The sequence below is a fragment of the Agelaius tricolor genome, unplaced genomic scaffold, assembly GCF_023055355.1.
Source record: "Agelaius tricolor isolate 1412-34295 unplaced genomic scaffold, bAgeTri1.0.p SCAF_10, whole genome shotgun sequence".
NCBI classification, from domain to species: domain Eukaryota; kingdom Metazoa; phylum Chordata; class Aves; order Passeriformes; family Icteridae; genus Agelaius; species Agelaius tricolor.
In genome coordinates, this window is record NW_027269270.1 from 16,673,842 (window position 1) to 16,701,028 (window position 27,187).

At 42.6% G+C, this 27,187-nt stretch overlaps 4 protein-coding genes across 10 annotated transcripts in view; 1 reads left to right on the top strand and 3 right to left on the bottom strand.

Annotated features, from left to right (window-relative positions):
- The window catches only part of UBR3 (ubiquitin protein ligase E3 component n-recognin 3), a 97,466-nt gene extending 95,135 nt beyond the window's left edge, over positions 1-2,331 (bottom strand). For all 4 annotated transcript variants that reach the window (XM_071434942.1, XM_071434941.1, XM_071434940.1 and 1 more), the window contains exon 1: positions 1,785-2,331. In XM_071434942.1, the coding sequence (XP_071291043.1) occupies positions 1,785-2,230 (446 nt within the window). In that variant the 5' untranslated portion in view covers positions 2,231-2,331. The remainder of the gene's footprint in view (positions 1-1,784) is intronic.
- METTL5 (methyltransferase 5, N6-adenosine) lies at positions 2,303-7,848 on the top strand. 4 transcript variants are annotated; one of them, XM_071434952.1, is made up of 8 exons: positions 2,303-3,472; positions 3,826-3,947; positions 4,604-4,718; positions 5,146-5,327; positions 5,712-5,794; positions 6,068-6,119; positions 6,782-6,831; positions 7,741-7,848. In XM_071434952.1, exons 2-8 carry the CDS (start codon positions 3,839-3,841, stop codon positions 7,786-7,788), a joined length of 639 nt encoding a protein of 212 aa, XP_071291053.1. In that variant the 5' UTR covers positions 2,303-3,472; positions 3,826-3,838; the 3' UTR covers positions 7,789-7,848. The 4 variants fall into 4 exon arrangements, with proteins under 4 accessions (XP_071291053.1, XP_071291054.1, XP_071291055.1 ...); XM_071434953.1 differs by having other exon boundaries at positions 2,303-3,125; XM_071434954.1 differs by lacking the exon at positions 6,068-6,119.
- SSB (small RNA binding exonuclease protection factor La) lies at positions 7,507-16,383 on the bottom strand. The gene is made up of 12 exons (XM_071434945.1): positions 16,326-16,383; positions 13,059-13,133; positions 11,440-11,543; positions 11,098-11,272; positions 10,868-10,975; positions 10,677-10,777; positions 10,411-10,482; positions 10,285-10,327; positions 9,540-9,680; positions 8,993-9,176; positions 8,687-8,818; positions 7,507-7,962 (listed from the first exon to the last, which is right to left on the bottom strand). The coding sequence occupies exons 2-12, from the start codon at positions 13,122-13,124 to the stop codon at positions 7,865-7,867; spliced, it is 1,224 nt and encodes a 407-aa protein (XP_071291046.1). The 5' UTR covers positions 13,125-13,133; positions 16,326-16,383; the 3' UTR covers positions 7,507-7,864.
- A 2,648-nt stretch (positions 16,384-19,031) lies between these two features.
- KLHL23 (kelch like family member 23) lies at positions 19,032-27,137 on the bottom strand. Its single transcript, XM_071434943.1, has 3 exons — positions 21,977-27,137; positions 20,214-20,366; positions 19,032-19,691 (listed from the first exon to the last, which is right to left on the bottom strand). Exons 1-3 carry the CDS (start codon positions 23,187-23,189, stop codon positions 19,381-19,383), a joined length of 1,677 nt encoding a protein of 558 aa, XP_071291044.1. The 5' UTR covers positions 23,190-27,137; the 3' UTR covers positions 19,032-19,380.
- Between the last annotated feature and the right edge of the window lie 50 nt (positions 27,138-27,187).

Consider the following 27,187-nt stretch of genomic DNA (forward strand, 5'->3'; position numbering starts at 1 on the left):
TACCTCACAAACAAGAAAATTTACTCTCAAATTCTACCATTAAAAGTAGTAAGTAGGGCACACAAAAATGAGATTGTTACTCCCTCGGGGTTTGCATGTGCTTACATTGCAAATTTAAGAGCATTTTTTATTTCTTCTTTATTAAACCAGATTTCCTCAAGAAGAAAACTGTTCAAAATAAGAAAAGACAACTGTGAAAGCTATACAGTCTGGGATGAGCACAGCATCACAAGTCATTTTAGTATTCACCCTAAGTAGCTCAATTTGTGTGTGCTCTGTTAAAATCCTGCCACTAAGAGGAGCCCTAAGTCTATTCCACAATGAACAGTGGAAGAAGTATTAATTTTTTTTCCTGTTTCTCAAGATCAATGGAAACTCTTACTTCAGTGATGCTGAGGAAAGCAGAATCACCACAAGTTGAAGAAGAACTGATAAAGAAAGAATCACTTCAGCAGTAGCAACTTGAAACCATTTAGATTACTGAAAACAAAAGGAGGAAGAAAATTCTGACATTGGAGTAAGTCCATCAATAAGAAAAGAGTCCACCAAAAAAGAATGAATAAATGATGAAGGTAGATTGCAAGAGAAAGAAAAGGTGAGAAAAGCACCTCAAGGCTTGCAGCAGGAGAACAGTGATTATACAGACACAAAGAATTGGAGTCAAGGCAACAACATTCAAGAAACAGAAAAAGAAGAAGTCATTAAATCTCTAAGTAGGAATGCAAAAAGAGAAGGACTCTTAATATGCTGAGTGAATGATACAGAGTTATAGCCTGTAAAGCTGCAAAACCAAGAAAATAACCAAGGAAAATGTTTTAAAACTTCTCTATGTTCCTCGTGTTTTCTGCTAGGTATGCCACAATTTGAATTCAACAGCATACCATGTCATCCAGGCTAAGACAGTCAAGACAGACTATTCCAGAAGGTCTGTCAGAAGAGAATCCTCATTCAAGCCCTGCAAACTGTCATCTAGTGAAGCCTTTGCCTAGCTGGTGAATCAACAGGAACACAGGGAGCTCCAGAAGACACTCAGTTGTAAAATTTGAAGTTTACTGGCTAGGTATCACCTTCATCCAGTAACTGGTTGACTGATTTTTCCTTTCACCATTGAGTACATATGAGAACAAAGGAGGGTTTAACGAGGTACCCGATTCCTCTTCTTCTGACCAGGCACTTCAGTCTTGCCTCCAGTAGGTCAGAATAGAAAAGACCTTTGACTTCCACAAAAACCTGCCCTGTTGTATTCATCCAAGGGCTACCACATTCCTTGATTTAAAGCTAAGGTGGTAAAATGAATTGCAGACTGGGAAATCACACAAAAATGCGTCCCTCTTACTCAATCTGTTCACTTTGGCTTATCTGCTCACATGCTGTCCCAAAGTATTTTGACTTCTCGGCTAGCTGTGTTAGGCCAAGGCTGCTAGCTGGAAGCTGACAGGTACTGCCTCCCATGCACTCTGCCTTATCAACTTCCCTGAAGGCTGGCACTCGGTGCAAGGGCAACAAGGTTCGCACGAGCGTCCTAAAAAAAAGGCACGCCCACATCAACAAAGCCACCTTGCCGAACCCCGGCGGACTCCTCGCTCAGCCCGCGGTCCGAGCCGCAGCCAAGGATGGAGGCAGGCGGCCCGGAAGGCGGCAGGGGCCTCACCTCCTGCCCTTCCTCAGGGCGGCTGCGGGCCGGGGCCGCGCTCCCGGCCCGGCCCGGGCACGGTTCGGCCGCCCGCGGGGCCGCCCCCGCCGGCAGGTGCCCGCCCGCCCCGCCGCGGCCGCCCCGCGCTCACCCGGCCTCCCGCATGACGTTGCTGTCGCCGCAGTCGCAGGCGCCCCCCGCCTGGCTCCGGAACATGTTGTAGTCGTGCCCGGCGTGCTCGCCCTGGTGGAAGCACTCGGCGCACAGGCTCATGCAAGGCGAGATCCCGCACGTCCGGCACCGGTAGGCCACGAAGTTGGCGGTCCAAACCAGGCCGCATAGCGTGGCGGGGTCGTAGGCCCGCACGGCTTGCACGAAGCTGTCCCAAGGCTCCCCTCCCGACAGCAGGCAGCGGCACCACTCCAGCGCCTCGCCGGCCGCCTCGCCACCGCCAGGGCCCGCCGCCGGGGCCAGCACCAGCTCCAGCAGCGTCCGCAGCTCCGCCGCCGCCGCCGCGCCGCTCTCGCCACCCAGCGCCGCCTTCAGCCGCGCCGCCGTCTCCCGCTTGTCCCTGCTGCTGGCGCCGGCCCCCGCCATGACGGGACACCGAGGGGCCGTTACGGCCGCGCCGGGCTCCGGGTCCGCGATCCCTCCGCCGCCCTCGCTCCCCGCCCCGCGGCGCCGCCCTCTCGCGATAGCCGCGGCACCGGCGCCCTGCCCGCCGCCCGCGCCCCCCTCCCGACACCGCCTCTCCCCTCCCCTGACACCACCCTCCTCTTCCTCCGCCCCTGCCCTCCCGCCGCCCTCCCAGCGCGCAGGTGCGCGCCCCGCGCCGCCGCCGCACGAAATGTCGCCGCCCGCCGGCCCGAAACTTCACGTTCCCGGGGTCCCGGCAGCCGCGAGGAGCGTGGAGGGTACACCTGGGCCGGCCGGCGGCCCCGACGGCAGCGGAGCTCGTTTGTTACCGAGCCGTGCATGCAGCGAAGCGGCTGCCGTGAGACGCCCCGCTGCAGCCCGTGTATCCTGACCACAAGGGTCTCGCCGGGCTCAGGTGGTGGCGGCTTTGAGGGCAGGAACAACTGCGGGGAATGTGGGAGGCACCTCTGAGGCTTCGGGCCGGCGGTTCTACCCTCGCTGCTGATGCAGCTGTGCTGTGGGAGCAGAGCAGCGCCGGGCTCCGGCGGCAGCACCGCACCCCAGGGTGGCCGCAGAGCCGCGCCCAGAGGTACCAGCGTACCTCTCCTGCGACCAGGAGAGAACCCATGTGGATGCGAGTTATCGTGTTTCGCACACCGATCGGCGGCTTTAAACCTTGATAAATAGATTTTCAACTGTGCAATGGAAAGCCTTATACGAAAAAATCTATTCCTAAATGGGAGTAACCTTCTACCCGACAGCTACGGGCCTCAAGGCAGCTGCCTCACTTCTGGCTTTGCCTGCCTTTCCTACGGCTGCCGGTCTGCTGGCGGCTTGTGTCGCGCTGCAGTTCCAGGTGAATGTTACTCCTCTCCACGACCGCTTTTCCCAGCGCGCCGGCAAAATTCCAGTTCCTTGTTCTGTCCCTAAGGGCACTCAGGAGCGGGACCACCGAGAAAGCCCGCTCTGCCAGGTGTGTCCCTGGCGCTTTCACAGGCACCGCTCAGCGGTGACACGTAAGGCTGCAATAAAATGCCTCGTGTTTATAATAAACGAGACCAAAGCTCGCACTTGTTAACGCCACACGGGGAAGCTCCCTGCCGTTTCATTCCCGCAGGTGCCCGTCAGCCCGGGAAGGGGCGGGACGGCGCGCCGGAAGACGGAAGTGCGCGGTGGCGCTCGGAGCGGCCCGGCCGAGCTGCGGTGAGTGGGCGCGGTACCGAGCGGGGACGGCGCTGGGGCCGAGCGGACGGTGCAGGTGGTGGCGGTCGCTGGGGCTCAGCTCCTGCCCCGCTTAGGGCCGGGCGGCGGGCGGGCCCGGGCTGTAGAAGCGGAGCCCGGTGCCTGAACTCCGGGAGCCAGTGAGGAGCGGGGCTGCAGCCGCCCGGGTATTCCCCATCATCGGTGCGCCACCAGCTGCGTCCCGGGAAACGGCAGGAGATGGAAAACACCCAGGAGATGCTGAAGAGTACCAGGGGCTTTTAAGTATGAAATAATTTAAGATCATACGTGGTTTATTTATATTGTTGTAACTGATTACACATTATTTTCTTTAGTAAAACCATAAACATGAAGAAATTAAAGCTTAAAGAACTGGAAAGCTGTCTTCAACAAGTTGATACTTTTGAAAATCCAAAACTACTCCTTGAACAGTATCCAACAAGACCTCATATTGCAGGTAGAGGTGACCCACACCACTGTTTCCTCTTTTACTATTTCATCAACACTTTTAATTCAAAAAGTTTTTTCTACTGCATTGTCTGAAGGCTTTACGCTGAAAGTAGTTAAGAAAGTATATCCAGCAGGAATGTGTATAGTAGTACTCTGGTAATGTCTGTCTTCGTTTGAAAAATGCAACCTAAGACAATGTCCAATCCAAAAATCAAATTAATTAATCTAATAGGTAATGTTGTGATAGAGGCAATCTTAATCTGTAACTGTAGAAGCTGAAATGGAGCTATGTCATGACCCACAAAACCAGCAAAAGTATATATACAGATGCTCATCTATACCCTTAATTATGCTCTTTTCCATATTTTATATCCTTCTATTGTTTTTCCCCAAAAAAAGTTTAGAGGCATACTTTTTCTACAAGCAATACTCAGAGCTCTATCTCTCCACCAAAAATCCACGGTTTGTGACTTGTCAAAATGTTTTTGACTCTTCACATATAAATGAAAAAGAGAATTACAGGCAGTGAGAATATCAGTTTAACTAAAGGGGTTTTCTAATGCAAAATTAAGAGTTTCCTGAAGGCAGAAACAGCTTTTCTTGATTAATCACATACATATTTGGTATCATTGACCTGTTTTGTTTGGGTTTTCTTTTCCCCAGCATGTATGCTTTATACAATTCACAATACTTTTGATGATATTGAAAACAAAACAATTGCAGATTTAGGATGTGGTTGTGGCATGCTCAGCATTGGAAGTGCAATGTTAGGAGCAGGGTAAGTATTTAATATTTCTGGTTATATTTCTTTCTGGCATAGAAAAGTAGAAAGTAAGATTAAAATATAGCACTGCTGAACTAAAACATTTCAGGTTTATAATATGGTGCATAATCAGGCTAATATTTACCAAGTTTTGACTATCAATAGCCATTCATACTGTGAAAGTGATGGACAGCTGTCATTAATTTGGAAATCATCTGCTTTCCCCAGAAGCATTAAATGAACATATGAAACTCCCTTAACAAAATTTAGATTTATACCTGAGAAGGGGCAAGAGAAGTGCTTGCATTTTTATCAGCACTGAATGTATTATGTATGCTCGTTACATTTCCTAGAGAAAACAAGTTGTGTACACAGATCCCTTACTGTAGAATTTAAACAGCATTTTAGTTTGTAGACTAATATGTGCCACTTCTCTTAATAGATTCTGTGTGGGCCTTGACATAGATGCAGATGCACTGGAAATATTTAATAGCAATATTGAAGACTTTGAGCTCACGAATGTCAACATGGTTCAGTGTGACATCTGTTCTTTATCTGACAGCATGTCAGATACTTTTGACACAGTTATTATGAACCCTCCATTTGGTACCAAGCATAACAAAGGTTGGTAATTGTGAAGCTCAGTTAGAAATTATCACAAATGAAACAGCAAGAGAAATGCTTTCAATGAAACAACTCCCTTGTTTATTAAATAGTTTATATTGTTTATATTCTAATTTCTTAATGTTTTGTTTATCTGGAATCAGCTTCCTAAGATTAGCAACTTCAGCATTGTAACTAAGTCACTGGGGTTTGAAATAAACAATACTAGATATTTCCTATCCCTATCATCTTTATTTTATTAAAAGCAATTGAGTATGTTTTAGAAATACTTTCTGTACCTTAATGTATTCAGTGCTGTTTCTCAAGTAGCTATTATTCCAGAAAAAATTAAGCAGATCTTTGCACTTCCATTTAACAATTCTAATAATTTCATTATGGTTTTAGGAATTGATATGATTTTTCTGAAAACTGCTCTACAAATGGCAAAAACAGCTGTATATTCCCTTCACAAAACTTCAACACGACAGGTAAGTTCTTCATTTTAGTAGGGCAGGAACTAACCAGACAACAAAATATTTGGCTATATAGATGTTTATAGCTTCACTGTTTTGTCAACTGCTTTGTGGGGTATGTTTGGGATAAATACTAATTACATCAAATAACGGCAATCTCACATACATCAAGGTAATTATGTGATCTAACGCTTTGGCATGAAAATCAAAAGCACAGGAGACTTATTAAGTACAGAGGTGTAGATGCTTATAAAACAGATAATTTTAAAAGCTCATTTTTACTTGTAGCACATTCAAAAGAAAGCAGCAGAATGGGAAGTGAAGATGGAAGTCTTAGCAGGTAATATATATTTAACAGGAAAAAAACCCAATATCTTTTGGTTTTATACATTATCTCTAACACTATCAGCCAGTCATAACAGCCCAAGATAAATTTAGGTGTGATTTAACACAGAAATGACACGGGTCTTTCTCTTTTTAGCAGACTTTTAAAATGTTTTTTTAAATTTTTTGCTACCTGGCAAGAATACAAGCAGGCACTTAATAAAGCTCTGAGAAATACTTATTCTGTGCAGAATTAGGTTTGTTCCTGGACTAGATTTTGTTTTCAAACAGAAATTACCTCTTCCTGCTTCAAAGTGCATGTTGCTGAAAAAGACAAGTGAAACACAGGTCAGTTCTCACACACAAAAAAAGCATCCTGTCCTTAGCCACCTGAATATTTTTGCCAGTTAAGTATCTTCCCATCTTCTGCTAACCAGATGCTTTTTACAGTCATAGAACTTGAGATGTGAAGTTGCACAAGTGCTTGAAACACAACTGCCATCCACTTAAATGTCTGATATGGACCGCTTCAATGTTTAGTCATGATGTAGTGCAGACATAAAACAGGTATGATAGGCCACAGCAGATGCAGACATTAGAAACAGAAGCACATGGCTGTAGCGCTTAAGTGACTGATTATCATCCTAATCTAACATGTATTCTTTATACTGTTCACAGAACTTAGGTTTGACTTACCAGCATCATACAAGTTCCATAAGAAGAAATCAGTAAGTATAAAACCTAACATAACTGAGAAAATGCTGAGATAAATAAATTCTCCTTAATGAAATTTAAGTTTTAGGGCCATATGTACTGGATGAAGAATGGTCACAGCATTCAGTGACATCCTTGCTGTTACTCCATTTTGTAGCTGAACAGGGAAAAGCATCAATAATGCCAAAGCTCTACACAAAGATTAAAGTAGCACTGCAATTAGATGTGATAAAGCTAAGGGCAGCCTCCTTGACTCAACTCCTAATAACTCTTAGCTCAGTCCTCTCTGCAGCTCAGACCAGAGTGGATGCAGTGTTGAAGGCCACAGTAACAAGGATATTATAGCAGTAGCATTATCTCAGAGCCAGCCTGGGGGCAGCAGGAGGAACTGGTGCTCACTGGTAAAAGGTACAGTCCAGGCCCACAGTATGGCAGCCTAAAGCCCACAGCAAGTTCCTTGCTACTGAATGCTGGCCTGGAAGCCATGTATCCCCATCCCTTAGCATGAGGAAAGGAGAGAGGACAGTAAGCAATAGTTGGAACACTGTTTAGTAAGTTGAGCAGCAAACAGAAGCTTTAATCAGCTGCTGACTACGCTCTTGGTGACTTGAACTTAAAATTATTTAAGTCTGTCCTTATCTTTGCTACTTCACAGTTGAAACATTATATTAACCAGGCTTCAGTAGAAAGCAGTTTTACGTTCTGAATTTATTGCCAGCTGCTATTAAACATAACCACAAGATTACAAAGTCCAAAACCTTTTACATTTGAATAAGATGCCAGAAAAATTGAGAAGATGTGACAGTATAAACAAAACTATAAATAGAAAAGTTGTCCAGGGTTTTATGTCAGCAGTAAGCATGCTTCTTAAACAAAACAAAAAAGCTGTAATCCAATAAAATGAAACTTTTCTCTAATTGTAGGTTGACATTGAAGTGGATTTCATTAGATTTTCTGCCAAAAAGTCCTGAACTGAGGCATGTATTTAAAATCTATTGAAAATGGAACAATAAAACCACTAATTTTTTTAATTCTTTTATTTGACTATTACTGATTGCCATCTCCATTTTCTGTTTTCAGTTGTTTTGGTGCAGGTTCTTCCTTTTCTGTTTCCTCTAGTGGTCTCTTCTTGGGACTTGCTGGTTCTGCAAGATTGAATTTGTAGTCATTTAGAATAAAGGAAAGCTTTGCCTGAAATCTGAAAAAACCCAAACTCTTCCCACCATGTAAGTTTGAGTCCCAGTTATCTACAGCTACACTAGAGGGTTTGCTTATTACTGTCACTAAAGCTTTCAGATGTTCTAGAATGCCCCATTTGAAGAGCTTCACCCCTGTCTTAACTCCACAGCAGGAGGGCAGGTAAGAAAATGAAGGAATAGAATCTACCAGGAGTAGGGGTCACTAGGTTTCAGTTAAGCAGGTGCTATATGGAATAAACAGGAGCATATAGCACCTGCTTAACTAAAACCCAGCTCTTCCTCTACTCCCAGCTAAATACTGACAGGCTGAGCTATTAAATCTTCTCATATCCTTAAAAGGAAAAAAAAAAGCACCACTCAAGAGACTGAGTCTGTCCAGTTGTGTAATGCTGCTGACAATCACCATGTTTCAATGCATGGTTGTTTTACACAACCATGCAGTATAGCCTTACCTATATACTCCTATATAGATAATTAATATCTATATCGTAATTATCTTAATATGCTTTTTGGACAGTTGTGGAAGGAATCAAGCATAAGACTCTTAAGGCAGATACTGTAAGGAGGGCAGAAATGACACAAAGCAGAACCAAATGTGAAACACAAGTACATGGAGCTACTTTCTGTAAAAGTACTGAATAAGCTGCATCAAGTGCACAGAATGACATACCTGTTTTAGTATCATTTTCACCATCTTCTTCATCATTCTCAAACTTTATTTTCTTGCCCTGAAACTGTATTTTTCCTTTTTGTGCACCCTGAGGTATCTTTCCTCCTCTTCCTTTTCCTTTAATTTTGCGCCCTGTTGGAGACATAAGATCGGGAACTTTGTATCATTTGTCTCTTAACTGGCCAGCTGCAGAGGCTGCTTTACAGTTAAGGTCAGTCTGTAGTATATATCGACTACTTAATAGTGAATTTCATCCACCAATTCTAGGACATTATAAAGGCTTAAATTCATAAGTGGAGGGAGAACCTTTTGTTTTCTGTTTCAGCAACTCCTGCTGATCTTCCAGGATTTTTTTCAGAGCTTCTTTCTCTGCATCTCCTTCTAGTATTTCCCATGAAACATCCTTGTTCCGGAGCTGCAAGTTTCCATTATGTGCTGCTTTGGCTTTTTCCAGAGCTTCTTTGGCAATATCCTTAAATAGGATAATTCCCTTTAAAAGAAGAGTGGTATTTTCATTTTAATCTTACTGCAAAAACATTCAGCTAGAATGACGAACAATATATCCTGTTGAGTGCCTCAGCAAATTCATTACTTTTGTATGATTGTATAACATGACTAGACTGAAGCAAAGCCCTCAGACTGTGCTAATGAACATTCTTAGTTTTGACCTTCTCAACTAACAAGGCTGGAACCTTTATCTGTTCTTCTGAAAGAAGGGAAAAAATTAATTCTCTAAATATTCTGCAATTTCACAAGACAATAACTTACTCGATAACATAAAAGAACAAACTTTTAATCATCCATTTTCAAACTTCAATACTGAAATCTTAAGTCCTTGTCTAAGATTACTGACCTCCTTTGCACCTCTGACAAAGTGTATCCACTTGATTTCTCCGTGACCAGAAAATACTTCATGGAGGTCTTCTCTGCACGTTTGATCATCTAGATCACCAGAAAACTTCAAAAGACATCCTGTCTTTTCTTCCAGAGACTTCTAAATTCAATTAAAAACCCCCACATTATCATTGAAGAGTCAAGTTTGAATATTCATATTCCCCCTCAACCCTGTTAAACATACTAGTGGTAAACAAGCAGTTGAAGTTACAGTAATTCAAGCATTTTTCCTACATAACCTAGTCCTGCTGATGTCCAGGTCTTGTACAGTCTGTGTCCCCTCCTTTTTCTTTGCTTACTGTGATACACTTATATGGAACTTAGGACTTTTTTCCCATATTAATTACACTCTTTCAATTCTACAAAACAGCTTTCTGAAGGCTGATAGGTTAAAAATTTATATAATACTGGTGAAATCCTTAATGGATCCTTTAAATACCATAGAACAACCATCATCTCACAGTAGTGCATTCAGGAACACTCTGAATGCACAAACATGTCTAATAATGTAAATTCAGAACATGAGCCTTTAAACAAAATTAGCCTATTGAAAATAATATTAAAACACCATGACAAAACACTCTTACTGTAAGTTAGTTGTAAAAGCTGAAGTGACTTTCTAGAAAGTGTTCTGTATTACAATATTTCAAACAGAATATTCCATGTTAGCTTTATAAAATGTAGGTGATTTAAGAAACCCATACCATTTCAGCATCTGCTGCTTGTTTCTGCTTTTCTTCTTTTTCCCTGCAAAAAAGTTAAATTAGTTATGAGTCAGTTCAAGCATGGTCAGGCAAGCAAGACACACACTTTGATTGGCAGTGACTCACTGTTTAGCTCTTGCTTTTGCTTCTACTTTGTTTTGTTTCCTTTCTTCATTCTTCTTTGTACAGTACTCCTCCCTTCAACAGAATATAGGTTAATTTAAAATACTCTGTTATAATAGATGTGAAACAGATGAAATTATTTTTCCAAGCTGAGATGCTAAGTCTCAGTCTCCAAAAGCCATGAAAAACTCACTTCTCAGGCCAAGCCTGGTTCTTGTTAAATCCACCCCTGACCACTGTTAGTTCATGTACCAGTTAAGTGGACTTACTTGAAAAGTACTATCAGCTCTGTGTCTTTATACTTTTGATTTGGTATCTCTGTGAACTTCTTAGCAGATTCAACACTATCAAAAACTGCAAATATTGAGCCCTGTTAAGTGATAAGAGATATTGTTAGAGTAACTGAACAGAATGCTGTCCAGGAGGGATCCCTGCCCCAGGGCTAAATGTTCATCATTACCTTAAACGTTCTCTGCAATGTTCTCCTCATTTGAATATTTTCAACTGGACCTTTATCCTCAAGCCATTCTTTGATATCATCAAGAGTAGCATCTAGTGGAAAGCCTTTCTGCAAGATAGCAATGAGCTTCAATTATATGCCACAAAGTGACTCTTAAAAATTATAACTTCTATAGTACGTGTTAATTAAAGTCATGCAGGACAGCACAAAGTAGAGAAAAATTTACTTACAACGTATACAGATCTGTTTTTAATTGCAGCCTTATACTGGTCATTTAATTCAGGAAGGGGTTTATTTGGAGATCTTCTGATTTTAGTTTTGTCTTCATTTATTTCCATTAAACCAGTTTTGGATTTTCTAAGTGCTTCTACAATAACACCAAAATCTTTTGAAAGACGACTTAACCTATTGAGTAAGCAGACAGGGGTTATTACAAATACACAGGCAAAACTGAAGCCAGATGTTAAAAAAGAGATGGGAAAAGTAAATGCACATCAGGAACACTTGGCCCCCAATAGAGATAGGTAGCTGAAAGTTAATCTTTTATCCACATTAGTTGTACTTTGCTTTACCTGTTGAATTTGATCATTACTTCTAAAGGTACCCAGCCATCATCTAGTTTGATCTGTTCCTTTAGAAACTTGTCTCTTGGTAGATTGTGATTGCCAAAATAGTACTGCAAAAAGGAAGGGGGAAGGGGAGGAAAGAGAGATGTGTCTTTAAATTTTCAGTCTTAAAATCTCATTTTCATCTAACAGCTTATTGCAGTAGATTAAGACATACGAAAACTAATTAATTAATCTGAACAATTGAGAATTCTGAAATTATTACTTCCTGCTCTAATGTGATACTTTGTAAAAAGTTAGCTGCAATGTGTAAGCTGTAAAAACAAAATCACCAGAAACCAACCCCACACCAAAACAGTTCTTCATCCAATGGCATTAATGAGGCAAAAATAGATTGCAATTTTGTTTAGGAAAGGAGCAAAGCTTTTTCTGTTAACATGATAAGCATTTATCACCCTCTCTACCAAGAGATCAAGCTTAGCAGAGTCAGAAGTCAAATGTGTCATCAGCAGATCCAGGTTGTACTCCTTATTTAAGGAGTATGTATGCAAGAATATGGTATATGCACACTGAAAAATCATACACACAGACTGGAATTTCTAGGTCTCATTTGAGAAAACACTCTAAGATAAAGAAATCATTATTTAATTTTTAATTTTAGTTATTATGTTCTTATTTCGATCTTGTCCGGCATGGGAAGACAATTCACTTCAAGACAGACAAGTTAATCAGATTCTTTCCCTGCAGTCATCTAGCAAAGGTCAAATACTTGAAACCATAAGGTAAGCTGGAATATTTTCACCAATATCGTGGTGCTTTGAAAAGTCAGTGCAAGTTTTACAACACTACCTCTTCCTCTAGTACATCTCAAACTCACATTACCAAAAGTCTACTTTTGTCAACTATTTATATATAACAAACCAACAAAATGTAGAGGTTGAGGAATCTCCACATTTTGTTTGTTTGTTATATATGAATAATGGCTCCATATGGTAATGGGCATGCAGCTATGTTTTTGTCCTTCAGGAAAGTGGTTTTGTTCTACATGACATTTAAAGCAATGGGCTCAGGTTTTTTGTTGTATGGTAACCCTGCAAGCCTCTTAAGAAAAAAAGAGTTAATCCAAAGTAGGCATATAAGTTTAGTTGTAATTTGTAGCAATAAATTACAAAGAAGTAAATCATAATAGCAAGTTATGCAATGTGCTACTATTTTGACCAGCAGAGATTCCCAAGGAGGAGGATTTTTTTCCCACAAAAATTGAGGCACACAGAATTAAAATTCACTCTTCTCCTATTTGCACATGTAGAATAACCCCAGCAAACATGGTAATAAATTGTTCAATGATTCACTTGCTATAGCACCTAAAATGCTAGCAAATTAAACCTTTTCTATTTTGAAATGGTGTTCTTACAAGCAACTCTAGAGAAGCATAGCTTCCAACTTAAATTACAATTATGACTATCCTAAAGTATTAAATAGCTATTACAGACTTCTGACATTTTTAAAGAGCTGAAGACTTGAGTCTAACTCCCAATAAAGTTAGCTTCCAGTTAGCCAAGTCCCTGCCAATGAACGCCCCCAAAACACCTCAGTCCAGATCCCAAACTATAAACTGAACTCACCTCAATTTGCTGACAGATTTTGCTTTCCAAGATAGACATGTTTTCACCATTTCCATTTTCAGCCATTTTCACCAGCTGTTTTGAAGAGAATACAGACCAAAAGCACTAAGTTTTGAATAGTATTTTCTACAGACTTACATTCATGTAGCATTGCATTTCACTGCAGCCTCATCTAAATAAGGTAACAGCCAAGTTCATTAGCCATACATTTATGTCTGTGAAGCAACTACTAACATGACTGCAGAACTCCAAGAGGAAACTATGAAACAACTGGGGAAAAAAAATCCCCTCACTTTGGTTGTTAGGGCAGCATTTGGCATTCAGCAGTCAAGATAAAATTTAGGAAATGCTGGCACTTCTCAGCCTTATTTGTTATATACCTTTTTCTAGGCACATATCCTCAGTTTAGAACAACAACGAAACTGAGAGCCAACAACATTTGTTTTTTAAGTCAAATCCAACCTCTCATCACTAGGCAAAGCAATCAATAACAAAAATGTTCAATTCCTACACATGTATAATGAGAAAGTGTTTCTGAAGTTTCTGCCTCGTGATTAATCTTTGGAAAGTTCACAGAACTTACTGGAGGATGGAATGAAAATATCTGCATTTACTGACACATCCTAAAGATGTCTCCTTCTCTCCCTTACAAATGTGTCTTCACTGCAGTTCTGCTTCAATAATGAATCAAGTATCTTTGTAACATAAGACATTTTAACTTGGAAGTAACTTTACTTAACTGGCAGCAAGTGTATAATCCCAGTACATCAGATGCAGTCACTACAAAAGCAGCTACTGGCCAGAAAATTAACTGGGATCAAACATTTTCTATCCAGTTGCTTTTAAGATAAGGATAGAGTGTGAAGATTAATCTTGAGAAAAAATCTTGAGAAAAAATGTAGCTTTATGAAGCTGTCAGAAATTAGATTGAATTCAGTTTTGAACTATGAAGCAGAGATTTCTTCTTCTTTCTTCCACACTTTTTAAATCCAGCTGCAGAAGTTAAAGAGGTTTCCTGGTTGTATTACCCCAGTTCATAGATCTGTGATCACAAAGGCTGCTGGCAAAGATGGTTTTGCACTCATGTCTTGCACAGTTTATGGGGAGATTTGACCATACACCTTCTGCTACTTGCAGGCAGTAACATCTTTCAGAGCATCTAAATGACTGGCAACACAGAAGCAGGGAAAACTCCCCTGAGGTGCCCTTGTTACAGGAAATTATGTTCTTCAGCAGAATGCCCCGTTAGCAGCCTCCTCTTCTTATTTTAGTAGTTTAATTCCCCAGTAACTGTTCAGCTTACTGCAGTCTGCAGTATTGCCATTTCCTCCTCTTCCTGATCTCAAAGCCACATTCAAGCCTTGGAACTTAACTGTAATTCTTCAGCACTTACAGCCTTGAAAGGTGCTGTGCTTTCACCTGTACCTAACACTGTAACACTCTTTAAAGCATGATTTCAGCAAGTGGTAGTTGCCAGCTATGCTGAGTGTGATCCATTAAAAAAGCACTTTACAAAACCCAGGCCAGAGCACCCAAGCTGAGCGTTGCAGTTATTTCAGAGATGTCCCACATGAGCCACCCTGACTAGAGCGGACAAATGCTTCACCACCATTCAGGTGCTGGTACTGTCTTAGCACCCTCCTTGTGAGAGAAATCAGTGTTCTATTTTACATTACACCAAATTTGATCTAATTTAATGGCAACCTACAGAGCAGTCTCTGCCTGCTGTCCCAGTCTGCCTCAGCCCAGGTACCAAAAAACTCAAAACCAAAAACTCAATTTCCACATAAGGCTCAGCTTCACTGTCAAGAAGAGAAAGAAACCAAGTCTACTTCCTTAGAGTGTTTTCAAGGTTAATACCAAAAAGCATGATCGAACACAAGACTTAGGACAAGTCCTTTAAAATAAGTCTTACACATGGAAAAGTTTTTTTTTAAAAAGCATCCTTTCAGCTGCAAGTAACAAACTTAGTGTTAGTAAGGAAGACTAAGAAAGACTCAAACTTGCCATGCATGGAATTCAGTTCAGTGATTGAGCTCTAACCTATTTAGAACAAAAGCAGAAGCAGACTTCTAATTTAAGGGAAATTCTAGCCTTTGCACATGCACATGCTCACTTCAGACTCTCTAGCTCAGTCATTTGGCACAAGAACAACTTCCAGATCAATAGTTTTCAGTTGCTGTGCAGCAGTGATGACTGATAAAAAGCTCCAATGAACAGCAATCACAGTCTGAACTGCATGCAAAATCCTACAAAACATTTTAAGGGCTTTCTTAATAAACTATACTGACGTGTTCCTTCCATATGCCAAAAGTCTGTATCAATACCACATGAAACATTAAAAAACCAGGTTAAAATAAAGCAAGTAGTCATTAGGTTTAAATGATAAACAATTACAGTCAACCCCCGAATTAGATCCCACACTGTATTAGCTAGATCATGCCACAAGAACTCCCAAGTAGATTTTCCTCTTACCAGGCATTTAGTTTCTAGCTCAAGACAAAGTTTAGTTGCAGGCTGATTATTCTGCTGTTACTGTAATAGAGTGAAAGGCTTTGTTTTAAAAAGAAAGCTTTCCCGTTAAGATAACATGGATCTGTACTCATATTGTGCCTCCTTCAGGAATCCCTGCATAAGAGGTCTGAGCGTGGTTTTTATTTAAGGGTAAGGATTAATTACAGCCACACATTTTCACAGATGGTCACTTTAACTGATTTTTTTTTTTAGTAGAATCAGTGCAATGTAAGAAAAAAATTCTTAGAATTCTTTAAGCAATTGAAATGTCGTTCCCTGAACTGTGCCAGGAGAGCATCAGTTTGCTGTCGACGCTTGTACATGCCTGCAGCGGCAACACACAGCCGGACAGCCTGGGGCGCCGTGGCCCAGCCTCCCGCCCAGCGGACACTTCTGCCCGGCAGGAGCGGGAGCGCTGCCCTCAGGCCGGGCCCGGCTCCCCGCAGCGGGAACGCTGCCCCCGGCTCCGCTTCCCCGGCAGAGCCCGGGCCCCGCAGCGCGCACCGAGCGCCGCGGGAAGCGCTGCTGGCGGGAAGCGACCGCGGTGGCGGCGGCGGCACGGCCGGGCCGAGACGGCACGTGCTCCCCTGCTCCTGGAACCCTCCTTGCCTCCCTCCCTCCCTCCCGGCCCGGCCGCCGCGCCCCGCCGCCAGCCCTGCCCCGGCGCGGTCCGGCGCTCCTCGGCAGGACCAGCACCGGGCCCGGCGGGGCACGGCCGAGCAGCGGCGCCGCCGGGAGCGGCCGCACACGAACCTGCGCGCTCGGGCCCCGCTCCGCCGTTCCAGAAACCGCGAGTCGGCGCCGCGCAGCCCAGCAGCCCCCGCGACCCGCCCGCCCCTCGAGCGCGCCACTTCCGGGGCGGGGAGGGGCCACAGCGCGGCCCCGCCCCGCGCCGGGAGCGCGCGCGTTCGTGAGGGCCGGGAACGGGGGGATTGTGCTCGCCCGGTCAGCCCTTCTGTCACCGCTCCTGCGCGCTGGGAACAAAAACTGACAACTTGAATTTGTACAGTACTGGTATATTCACATTTAATAAGTATTGCAAACATTCACTTAAACACTACAGATGTACTGTGGGTATCTATAATGCTACAAACAGGGGAATCGCAGAACTGAAAATTTTCAGCAATAGTATTGACTTTACAATTGATTTGACTTCCATATTACTTCATTTTCTAGTTTAGACGTGAAACAGTAAAACAGTGTCTACCACAGTACAGGTCCAATAGCACAATAATTCAGTGTTTACATTCAACTGTTTCTAAAAACATACTACACAGATGGCCAAGAGATTCCTCGTAGGCTGCTGACCAGGGGTCAGAATCCTATTCCTCCTGCTGAGTTCATGTTCCTGCCTGTGCCCGAGACCTGATTGCAACACATCTTCTTGGGATGTGCTACATGAGTTAACTTAAAAGGGCATTGTAGGTTATTGTGAAAAATAGCACCAGTTGAAATTTAACCATTAGTCTGAACTTACCCTTCTCTCCATTTATTCTAATGCATTGAAAATCTCTAAGAAATTAGGATTCAACTGAAGTACCAAGCAGTAATTTCTTTGACTTTTATTTATGCCAGACCAACAAACCCTTTCCTGACAGTGGAGAACTAAAGGCTTTTTCTCCAATTTGCACTTAACACACAGGCCAAAAAGCAGCATTTGCTTGCCTGCAGGTTGTCCAGGGGCACAAGGCAGAGTCCAGCTTCCTGTGCCGGTGCCCCAGCCCTGGAATCCCCAGCACTGTCTTTCACCAACATCACGCACCTGGTTTGCAAGCAGTTGGCAAGTGGATGCTGAGGGGTTTGGTTTTGTTAGTCCTCACTTTGTTCTTCGATGCTTTCACTGACTCATGACTGTTGGTGACAAGATACAGACCAGAATGAACCTCAAGGCCACAAGCAGCTCTTCTATGCTTGTATTTTTCAACAAACATGAAGCCTCATGGGTTCATAATCTGCACTGAAAAATTACATAAACACATTGAGTTCAGTGTGGTTTCATTCAATACAAAGATCACTTTCATATTCTTGTGATGTTGTCCTTTCAATCCCCACCTGCCCTTGAGCAATTGTCAGCTGTGGAGATTTCCAGGAGAAACAAACTCAATTTATCTCTTGCTCACCTGCTTGGCCCACGCATTTCAAACAGCCTCGGAGTTCAATTCTCTACCCCTCTTTAGAGTCTTTAAACATGGGATCCCTAAATAGATCTCAGTGAGATGGGTAACAGCAAAACACTGAACACACACAACCTTATGACATAGTGAGGCAACATATGAAAATATCAAAAAAATAACTGTACATATACACCACAGAACTTCACATCAAAGCCAGAGATGAGTGCCACCTGCTACCAGCAGTCAAATGCAAGTCAGAAATAGCATAAAAATGCAAAAGAATTTAAAAAAGCTGAAAATGCTTACGATCACGCAAAGAAATATTATAAACTCAGAGCTTACTGCTTGGAAAAGCCCTTTATTTGTATATGAGAAATCCAATAAAACCTACATTTCTTTTTAGATGGCAGTGCTGGTGTGGGAAGTTCCCACCACACCCTACAGCAGCCCTGTGTTGTCCCTGCCTCTCACATCAATCTCTAACAGCTCTTTCTGCAGTCATTTTATAAACTGGACTGGGGGATCAGTGCTACAAGAGCCTTCTCTGTTCCCCAAAGCATTTCTTCGTTTGGATCACCACTGTCAGGCCACAGAGTGTGATCTGTTTGTCAGTAAATCACTTTACAAAAATCTACTCTCTACACAGAATTTGAAGATCCCATATTAAGCTTTGAGAGAAATAATAAATAAATCGATCCTATATATCATGTTTTTTCTTCATGCATAACATACTTTGACAAGTTTCTTTAGTTGTTACCTTTGTTCAAGTCACAGTTTAGAAAAGATCAAATGGCATTATACAAAATAGAGAAGTTTGAATCTCAGGTGGATGTTAATTTTCCAGTCTCTTTCATTTCCTCCTTCCATTCCACACAGGCACACATCTTGAATTGATATAAAAAAAGAGTTAACACATTAAGGCTTTTCTCTGAACAGCCCTCCCCCCAAAAAACACCCAGACTACAAATACCTGTGCATCAGCCAAAGATCCCATTGCAAAGCCTTGCAGAGTCTTTTTTCATTTCTCATTGGCAATGTCGAACAGAGTGTGAGACTGGCAAAGAGAAATGCTCTTTTACTTCTCCTTCAGGAAAACTAGTGCATGCTTTTGGCCCATGCTCTGGGGCAATTACCAACATTTCTTTCCTCATTCTTAGCCTAAACTCTTTTTTGCTTTGGCACTTGAAGGTAGAGTTAGAGGCGTCCTGTAAATGCCCATTTCTGAATCTGATAACCTGGTTATCCCAGTGATATTGCTCTGCATACACCATACACTTAGCTTGTGTCAATGATCCATTTCTACAGCTACCTTCAGAATACAAAGATTTCATCTTAAGGCCAGTAGTCCTTAGAACTGTATTTTGTTTGGCTTTACTCATCTTAGCACCAAGTCATAGTTTCATCCAGTGATTAACAAAAGCAAATCCATTTTTCACAGTAGTTCCTATGTTGCTGTACAAAGTATTAGACCAATTTGAGAACTTCCATGACAAAGAATGATTGGACTGAAAAATATATGGAAATCTTGTTACCACATTTATGTTTCTGAGCTGTTTAAAATGAGAACAAATTATATCTAGTTATAAACAATGTGCATTAAGTGATTGTATTAGACAACCCCTCATGAGGTAATCAGTACTGTTATGAATACTGCATCTGCTGTTTTCTGTAACAGCAAGATGTAAATGAAATGCTTACACATTATACACACAGACACAGCCATGTGACCGCATAGCACTGGGAAGATTACCCACTGCTTCCCATTTGTTCAGTTCAGGGTCATACTTCTCAATGCTCTGCAGGTATGTTCCTTTGGAATAGGAATATCCTCCTGTTACATAGATGCATCCGTTCATGACCACCGTGCCACACTCCATCCTTCTCTCCATCATGTGAGCCATCTGCTTCCACTCATTTTGCTCTGGGTCATAGCAGTCAGTGATCGTGGTCTGTCCACCCACAAAATAGATCTTGTTTTGTAACGTAATTGAACACAATCCATATTCTTTGGAAAGAAAGGAATACAGTACAACTCAGCATGATAACATTAACTTCAACTGCAAGTACATGACAAACATTGGGCACCACTGAGGGCAGCTGAATGTCCTCATTGAGCTCAGGAGACACCTCAAGATTTTCTGCTACACTACAGCACCAGTACTCAGTGAAAATTGCTTTAAAATCTTAGTTACCAGATGTAGAACATAGAGAAAACCCTTTTAAAATTAATAGAAATAGTTTTTGCCAAATGTCAATGCATAGTTAGGTTTTACAGAAAGTTATATTATTTAATAGAATGTGGACATTCATTAATTCGGTGTTTATATAGTGATTTCTGTAGAACAGATACGTGAAGAAGGTCTTCCTTTCCACTTTCAGAGTTTGGAAACAGCCCTTGCTGCCCTACAGGCATTTCTTTTTTTAATTAGGAATATGCCAATATGCCAATATGCCCCTAACTGGGCTTAAGGACTCCCAAGTACAAGTAATCAAATCAAGCTCTATGTTTGTTAGAGAAATTACTTACCTGGATGTGGACTTGTGGTGACTATACTCCACTCATTGCTACCTGAATGGTATCTCTGGATTTTATCATAGGTGCAGCTTCCCCTGTACCCATAGTGACCTCCAGCGACATAGATGACTTCATGCAGGACACAGGCAGTGGCATTTCCAACTCCTGTTCACAGTGTGAAAGTCAAACATGCATTCAGACTGCACGCAATAACCATGGCCTCTTCCATCCATAACCCCATTTCAAATGATTTGGTAATATTTATTAACACTATATGCTTGCAAGTATTTAACTGAATGTGAATAAAACAGATTTATGAAGATATCAGCAAAAGTCAAGAATGACTAAATAAAATTGCAGTAACCAATATATATTGCACATAATATGGCCACCCAATAGTTCACAGGATTTTTAGACAGTAAGTAAAGTCACATGGTCTCACTGATTTTGGAATAGGCAATTAGTTTCTCTGTTTCACTAAGTTAGAGTTGTTAAAAAAATCACTTAGATGGCAAGAGCAAAGATAATGGGAGTAGAGATTCTTCAGTGTCTTGGGGTATCTTTTCTGATACTTTTGGTCATTCTCATGGTATTACTAATTAAGCTATTGTATATACAAGGACACAAACAGAATGAAGCCATTCTAAAATTGTCTCTAGGACAACAAAATGAAATAAAGCAAAGGGGGGTCTGAGCATCTTAGTTTCACACTTATAAAAACTGGCAAAACAACTGCATAGAATGTGTAACTCATAGGATTAACATAGCATTTCTACTTTCGAAGGAAATAAAAAGAAAATAGTAGCAATGTCTGAGGAAAACATACAAACAATGGAGAAAGTTGTAAAGGCCTGCTTTTTTTCTTTTACATATACATCCAAAAATTCTCTTGTACATAGAAAAATATTATGTTGCATTAACTTAAATTTTTATATCTAATTATAAATATTTGCATTCATTTATAAAAATGTATGATAAAATGTTAAACTGTAGTATTGTTGTTACTGTTACAAAATAATCACAGAATAGTCTGAGTTGGAAGGGACCCAGAAAGATCATCAAATCCAACTCTTAAATGAATGGCACATATAGGGATCAAACCAGTGACCCTGGCATTATTTAGCACCAGGCTCACACCAACTGAGCTTATCTCAGAGTTAATACCCTTTGGTTAGGCTGTGATTCATACATTTTTAGTAGATCACTACTTTGGCTGCTAGAAACAGGTATTAGTGCTTTTCATTATCCTCGTACTAAAGATTAAACAAAGAATCCCGAACAGATGATACACAGAAATAGGAGGGAACTCCATGCAAGAAGTTTTAAATTATGACACCTTTGTAAATGACTGCATGGAAAATCATATGTAAAAATAATACAGTCCCTTTATTGAAGCTTGCTCTTTGATTGTGTACTGAATGGGTTTCTGAGGTAAACCCTGAAATCACACCGCAATGTTGGACTCTTATCCTGGGTAGTTTTCTGATTTCTTTCTAATTTGAACAGAAATTTTACTCATGAAAAAGGCAAAATTAAACTGAGACTACCACTTACGTTTCTACCCGCTGTTCTATGGCACAGCCCAATATAGCATTTGGATGGTTGTGGTTATTTGGCTAGTGAAGACCTGAACCAAAGCCCACCAACATTAACAGAAAATTCCCATGGATTTCTCTAGATTTTGGATCAAATCCTAAATGTTTCCATGGCACTTAAAAATGGCAAATACTAAAGAATTGACATTGGAGGCAGACCCTATACAAAAGTTTACCTACCTTTGATCATGTTTGCAATGGGAAGCCATTTCTGTATTAAAGGATCATAAAACTCAGCTTCTTGGACTGGAGCTCCCTTTCGGTACCCTCCCAATGCATAAACGCAGCCACTCAAGGACACGGCGCAGTGGTAATACCTGGCATCGAGCATGGGGCAGCCTTCTGTCCACTCATCTCTCTCGCTGTTATATATCCACACGGTGTCAAGAGCTTCAATGCTCTCTGTTCTGTAACCTCCTGTTACATATATGTCTGGTCCCAAACTGGTGACCCCATAGCTCTCTCTGGTGTGATCTGGCATCTCTGTTCCCTGGACCCATGCATCAGTTAAAGGATCCCAAACATGCACTTCTGATAAGGGATGCCAATAATATCCTCCAATTACATACATGGCTGCTGTGGATCTTCTGGAAAGACCTTTGGGATTGAGGTTCAGGGCATTATATATGAGTGACCTTATCTTACTGTCATTGAGTCGGCATTTTTTTTGCAGGCTTAAAGCTGACCTTAAGTACACATTATCTAAGTCTAATTTGATGCAGCTCAGCACTTCACAGATGTCTTCAATTCTTCCTTCCACGTTGTGTGTCACCCACTTAATGACAGCCTCAATGGCTGCCTCTTCTTTCTGAACATTGAGATTCTCCCTGGAGAGAATATAAGAGAGCTTCTCCTTGCCAATGTCCAGAAACTCCTCCTGCTTCCACACTTCTTCAAACTGCCATAACAATATCCTTCTGGACTCTTTCTCCAGCTCCGAGCAATCGTGATATTCGGCAAAGGAGTGCATCCCAATGCAGTTGTCAGTATCTAAGTGCCTTACCAGAAACTGCTCACAGGCTTTCTTTACTGACACGAACTGGAGCAGGTCTGCAGCCTGGAGTAGGCTTTGGACATTTCTCTTTGTTATCTGGATCTGTGATGTGTATGCATAATTCACGAGAGCTTCCAGTACTGCATGGCTGAGCCCGGGAAGGTTGATCTGATTTTTGGATTTTTCTTTCATATCGGCTGTGAACATGGCTTTAAAATAACTGCTGCAGGCTGCCAGGGCAGCTCTGTGGCAGTGGAAGATGACCCCCGAGGCGCACTGCAGGGTGATGTCGGTGAACAGCCCGTCCAGGTAAAACGCCCGGAACGCCTCCAAGAAGCCGGCGGGGTGCGCGGAGTCCTTGTAGAGGTACGCGTACTCCTCCTGCCCGGCCGCGGCCATCGCCGCGCCCGCAGCTCCCGCCGCTTTGTCCGCGTAGCCCGGCCGCCCTCCGGCTGCGGACCCGCCCGGCACACGGGAGCTCCCAGCCCGCGGCGGCCCCTGACCGTCTTTGGAAGAGCCGCTGCCGGAGGGAGCAGCGGGGCCGCAGAAACAGCTCCTATTTTGGTGTCCCGGCCGCCCCCGCCCTGCCAGGCACCCCTCAGCCAGGCCGGCGGGCCCCGGCGCCCAGCCCGGCCCCCGCTCGCCCGCTCGCCTCCGAAAGGTCCGGCCCGAGCCGCTGCCGCCTCCGTCCCGGCGCTCCCCACCCCGGGGCAGGGGTTAAAGGCTGTCAGCGGTGGTGACAGAAGGCCCGGCCGTGTTAGGGACAGGAGCAGATGCCTGGGGAGCGTCACCAGCTCGGTGTCACTCAGCCACACAACAAAGCGAGGGGCCTCGGCGGCCGCTGTTAGCGACCTAAAGCCGCCTCTCGCAGGGCGCCCCGCGCTCCCAGGGCGCCTGGAGGAGCGATACTGGGAAGAGCAGCAAGCTCCAAGGGCTCCCCCATTACCGGAGAGCAGGTGCCGAAAGGGAGCAGCCACAGCTCTCCCCAAACTCCTGAATCTGGCAGGGTGCAAAGGACAGTGATAAATTATGCCCACAAACAGATTCCAACTATAAGTAAATTTTTCAGGAAGAAGGCTATATGGGCTTTTAAAACTCCTGAAAATGTGATTCACAATTTAAGAAGTCTTTTTTTTTTTTTTTCTGCTAGCTACACATTTTCTTTATTTGAAACACAGCATCCTCCGGGTTCAAGCAGCTGTGGGCTCTCCATCTCCAGCAGGGTTCAGATTCTTCGCATCCAGCAGCCAGGCTCTCCCTGCCCTACCAGAGCAGGGAGATTGAAAGAACTGCCAGTAATTTCTTCAACCAAAAGGAGGCGAATATTATTATTAGCTATGTGCCAGCAATACCCAAAAGGAGAAATTTTGATAGTTCCCACTCAACACAGATGAAAAAGCATAATATTTTTCTTTTAATTGCTGGTGGTATTTCTGCCACAAAGCAGAAGTATGAACTAAGGAAATCCAAACAGGAAAGTGTAAATGGTTGTACTCCTCTGCCATCCTTCCTCCCATGCTAGCCCTGCACCAGGATTCAAAGGGTGAGTAACATGAGACAAAATGATCCAAACAAACAAAAAAACCCACCATACCAAAATTTCCCCACACCTACATACATCTACACCTTCCTTTTTTTCAACCCCTCTGGATGCATTGTTAGCCCAGAGAATTGGAGTTTGTAGTGTAACCCAGTAATTACAACAGCTCTGCTGTCTGACATGGGCCTGTCCCTCCAGCTACATTATTCCATTTCTTTAGCCAGAAAATTCTCTTGTGCAGCCCAAAGTATTTATACATCCCCGTGTCAACAGCTTTGTTTTGGTTGCATTTTCCATTTCATCAGCTTCCTATGGACAAGCAGGAACTTCTTTGAAGTCTCGGCTATTGCACTAGCACACGATTCTAAGGCTAAGTACTCGCACAGTCATGGTGTATGACAGCACGCCTGCTACCATACAGAACCTTTCCCATACAGATATGACTTTTGTTATGCATTTTTTTTCATAACATTTTTCCCTAAGTCATCTCCTTCCCAGAGAGCAAGTCAGGAGGTCAGCAACACTTAGTACTGAACATGCCTTCAAGGAGCTTTTCCCTTTTTTTTGGCTGGGCTCTCAGCTTCAACCAGCTTCACTCTCTGGAGATACTTATCTCCCCTCCATTGTAACCAAACGTGGAAAATTTTGGTAATTGTGGTGCTTCAGAAAAATCCTCACTTCTATTAAGTGGGGGAAAAAAACCACACAAGACCTAATTAATAGCTTAATGGTCTGCCTACTGGAAATGAAAAATTTCTTCTGTCTCCAACATGCACTTTGGCTGGCAAATATTGTCAGCTCTATCCTCTACTTAAAGTGATTAGAACATAATTGCTAATATTTCAAGTACTCTGCATAATTTACTCTCAACTCCTGCTTCAGCACTTTAATCAAAGCCACAGAAAAATCCTTTTTTGAGGATGAAGAACAATTTCTCACCCAATATCTCACTCTCACAGCAAATTACAAGGTAGGTCCCTTAAGGCTAAAACAACAATAGTTAGTGTAAATGGAAGAAAAAGCTGAGTAATCATTGCTATACTACTTTTTGTTTGTTTTTAAGCAAGCTGTAACCAAGATCTGTGGACAAACTGAAAGCAAGCTAGTCCATAACCAAGTTCTGAAAAACACAGACGAGACCAGCACAGAATCTGGAACATTCAGCAGCACATCTAGAATTAAGGAAACATACAACTATCCTGGTTTTGGCTGGGATAGAGTTAATTTCCTTCTTAGTCGCTGGTTAGTGCTGTTTTGGATTTACCATGGGAATCATGTTGATAACACAGTGCTGTTTTGGTTGTTGCTAAGTGGTGTTTACCCAGAGTCAAGGACTTTTCAGTGTCCCATGCCCTGTCAGTGAGGAGCTCCACAAGGAGCTGGGGGGAGCATGGCCAGGACAGCTGACCTGGCCAGGCCAGAGGGATGTTCCACAGCACGGAGGGCACACCCAGCACAGAAACTGAGGGAGTCGGCTGGGAGGGGCCCATCACTGCTCGGGGGTGGGCTGGGCACCCATCACAGGGTGGGGAGCAATGCATGATACATCACTTCATTCCTCTCTTTCTCCTTTTCATTACAATTATAGTAATTTAGTACTGCTATATTTTATTTTGTTTCAATTATTAAATTGTTCCCATCTCAACTCATCAGGTTAATTTTTTCCCCCAATTCTCCTCCTCACTCAGTGGAGGGATTGGAGTGCACTTAGTTGCCAGCTGGGGTCAAACAATGGCAACAACTTAAAAGCCCAAGTAATATATGAAATTGCCCTTTGCAACAGGGCAATTTCATATATTATCATTCTTTTGTATGACCTGTAAACCAGACAACTCAAACCTGCCACAGCCTGAGACCCACCAGTCCTTAGATGTCTTTGTGCCCTTGAGTAAAACAATAGGCCAAGATCCCAAATATGAACATCTCAGACACTTACCAAATATCCATCACTAAAGCCAGACTCCTGAGAACTGAAGTATATTACTTTGGACATCTTAGGCAACAGAGTGTTCAAAGCAACCTTCTACAATACAATAAAATAGGTGAGGCAAGGAAAGAAGTGCAAAAGGGAAATTAATGTAAACCAGCAGCCTGAAAACAGGAAAGACCACTCAAAAATCTTCAATTAAGGAAAAAGAAGGTAGTGATATCATGAAATGTTGAAAAGAAAATGAGAATAACATTGCACAGAAAACAAAAGAAGACAGATACAGCAACTGCAGGCTGCTGAGCTACTCCTCAGACATCTGCAACTGAGGTACTGTGAAAGTTGGCCTAATCTCTCAGTTATTAAAGCACTTAAGCTAAATATGACCTCAGTTTAATAGCAGACTACATCAGCATTTTGATCCTTTTCTGAGATATGAGAATAAAATCATTTGGCAGGAAAACACATGATTTAACTTTAATGAGACTTAGTTTTAGTACCTTTATGTGCACCAACACTTGGGGCTTATCTCACTGTCAGTGGTAAAGAGAAAGACTGCATAGTCACAAACAGTTCTTTAGAACTACTTAGACAGAACAATCTGTTTAAAAGTTAAAATGGACATTGATGCTTCCTTCCAGACTGTTAAGAGATTGTGCTGTAGATATAAATGAGAATGAATAGGTGAAATCAGTGTATACATGCATATGTATGTTCCATTCTGTGAGCCTGTGCACTGCAGCAGCAACCAAGGAGGAAAAAAAGGCACCTGGCTGACTCAGAGCTGCCAGCATGGAAGATCAAAGCAGAGCCAGCTCTGTACAGAGTGGCAGTAGCACACTGTCAGGGCAGTAGTCAGAATGGGAGAAAGACTTTTCTTTAAACAAAAAAGCAACATCATTACAGCTTTGCAGAGGAGAAAGGGTCTGA